Source organism: Nanorana parkeri, unplaced genomic scaffold, assembly GCF_000935625.1.
Source record: "Nanorana parkeri isolate BGI_ZX_2015 unplaced genomic scaffold, ASM93562v1 scaffold2998, whole genome shotgun sequence".
Taxonomy (NCBI): Eukaryota; Metazoa; Chordata; class Amphibia; order Anura; family Dicroglossidae; genus Nanorana; species Nanorana parkeri.
The window spans coordinates 81819-83370 of NW_017309266.1; the positions used below are offsets into that span (position 1 = coordinate 81819).

Below are 1552 nucleotides of genomic sequence, written 5' to 3' on the forward strand. Positions count from 1 at the left end.
CGCGGGCAGGCTCGTACCCGTAGGAAGGAGTCCAGCGATCCGTTCTCCATGAACTCGGTGATGATCATGACGGGAGAACTCTTGGTGACAACACCCTCCAGGTGGATGACGTTGGGATGATCGAACTGCCCCATGATGCTGGCCTCGCTGAGGAAGTCTCGCCGCTGCTTCTCCGTGTACCCCGACTTCAGCGTCTTGATGGCCACAAAGACCTCCCGCTTACCTGGAAGCTTCAGATGTCCACTGCAAACTTCTCCGAACTCCCCTGCAGGAGACACAGAGGGGTCAGGACCGGTCAGCTGCCCTCTATAGACCATCCCCCAACACTGGGGTCACAGGTCGGCTGCCCTCTATAGACCATCCCCCAACACTCGGGTCACAGGTCGGCTGCCCTCTATAGACCATCCCCCAACACTCGGGTCAGCTGCCCTCTATAGTCCATCCCCCAACACTCGGGTCAGCTGCCCTCTATAGACCATCCCCCAACACTGGGGTCACAGGTCGGCTGCCCTCTATAGTCCATCCCCCAACACTCGGGTCAGGACCGGGCGGCTGCCCTCTATAGACCATCCCCCAACACTGGGGTCAGAGGTCGGCTGCTCTCTATAGACCATCCCCCAACACTGGGGTCACAGGTCGGCTGCCCTCTATAGACCATCCCCCAACTCTGGGGTCACAGGTCGGCTGCCCTCTATAGTCCATCCCCCAACACTCGGGTCAGAGGCCAGCTGCCCTCCATAGACCATCCCCCAACACTCGGGTCAGGACCGGTCAGCTGCCCTCTATAGTCCATCCCCCAACACTCGGGTCAGGACCGGTCAGCTGCCCTCTATAGACCATCCCCCAACACTCGGGTCAGGACCGGTCAGCTGCCCTCTATAGACCATTCCCCAACACTCGGGTCAGAGGTCAGCTGCCCTCTATAGACCATTCCCCAACACTCGGGTCAGAGGTCAGCTGCCCTCTATAGACCATCCCCCAACACTCGGGTCAGAGGTCAGCTCTCACCTGCTCCAATCACCTGCTCGATCTTCACACAGGAAATGTCGATTTCTTTGGCAAACTCTCGTACGGCTTCGTTGGGATCCTCGTATGTGAACGGGTCAATGTAGATCTTCATCCCTGGAGTCACTGCGGGGGAAGACACGGACAGAGATGACACGCGGACAGAGATGACACGCGGACAGAGATGACACGCGGACAGAGATGACACACAGATGATGGTGGTGAAGGATCTGATGGATGGGCCAATGGGGTTCCTTCAATCTGATGCTGCAATCTGTGTGTGCGATCCGCCTACGTTCCCCCTCCGCGTGTGCGCGGTCCCGTCTACGTTCCCCCTCCGCGTGTGCGCGGTCCCGTCTACGTTCCCCTCTCCGCGTGTGCGCGGTCCCGTCTACGTTCCCCTCTCCGCGTGTGCGCGGTCCCGTCTACGTTTCCCCCTCCGCGTGTGCGCGATCCCGTCTACGTTCCCCTCTCCGCGTGTGCGCGGTCCCGTCTACGTTAGCGATCCCGTCTACGTTCCCCCTCCGCGTGTGCGCGGCCCCGTCTA

At 60.4% G+C, this 1552-nt stretch overlaps 1 protein-coding gene across 1 annotated transcript in view; it reads right to left on the reverse strand.

Moving 5' to 3' along the window:
* LOC108802636 (ephrin type-B receptor 2) overlaps positions 1-1138 on the reverse strand; it is a 5655-nt gene extending 4517 nt beyond the window's left edge. Inside the window, exons 1-2 of the mRNA XM_018574492.1 lie at positions 1009-1138; positions 18-265 (exon numbers count right to left, since the gene is read on the reverse strand). Coding sequence (XP_018429994.1) covers positions 18-265; positions 1009-1120 — 360 coding nt within the window. The 5' untranslated portion in view covers positions 1121-1138. The remainder of the gene's footprint in view (positions 1-17; positions 266-1008) is intronic.
* Between the last annotated feature and the right edge of the window lie 414 nt (positions 1139-1552).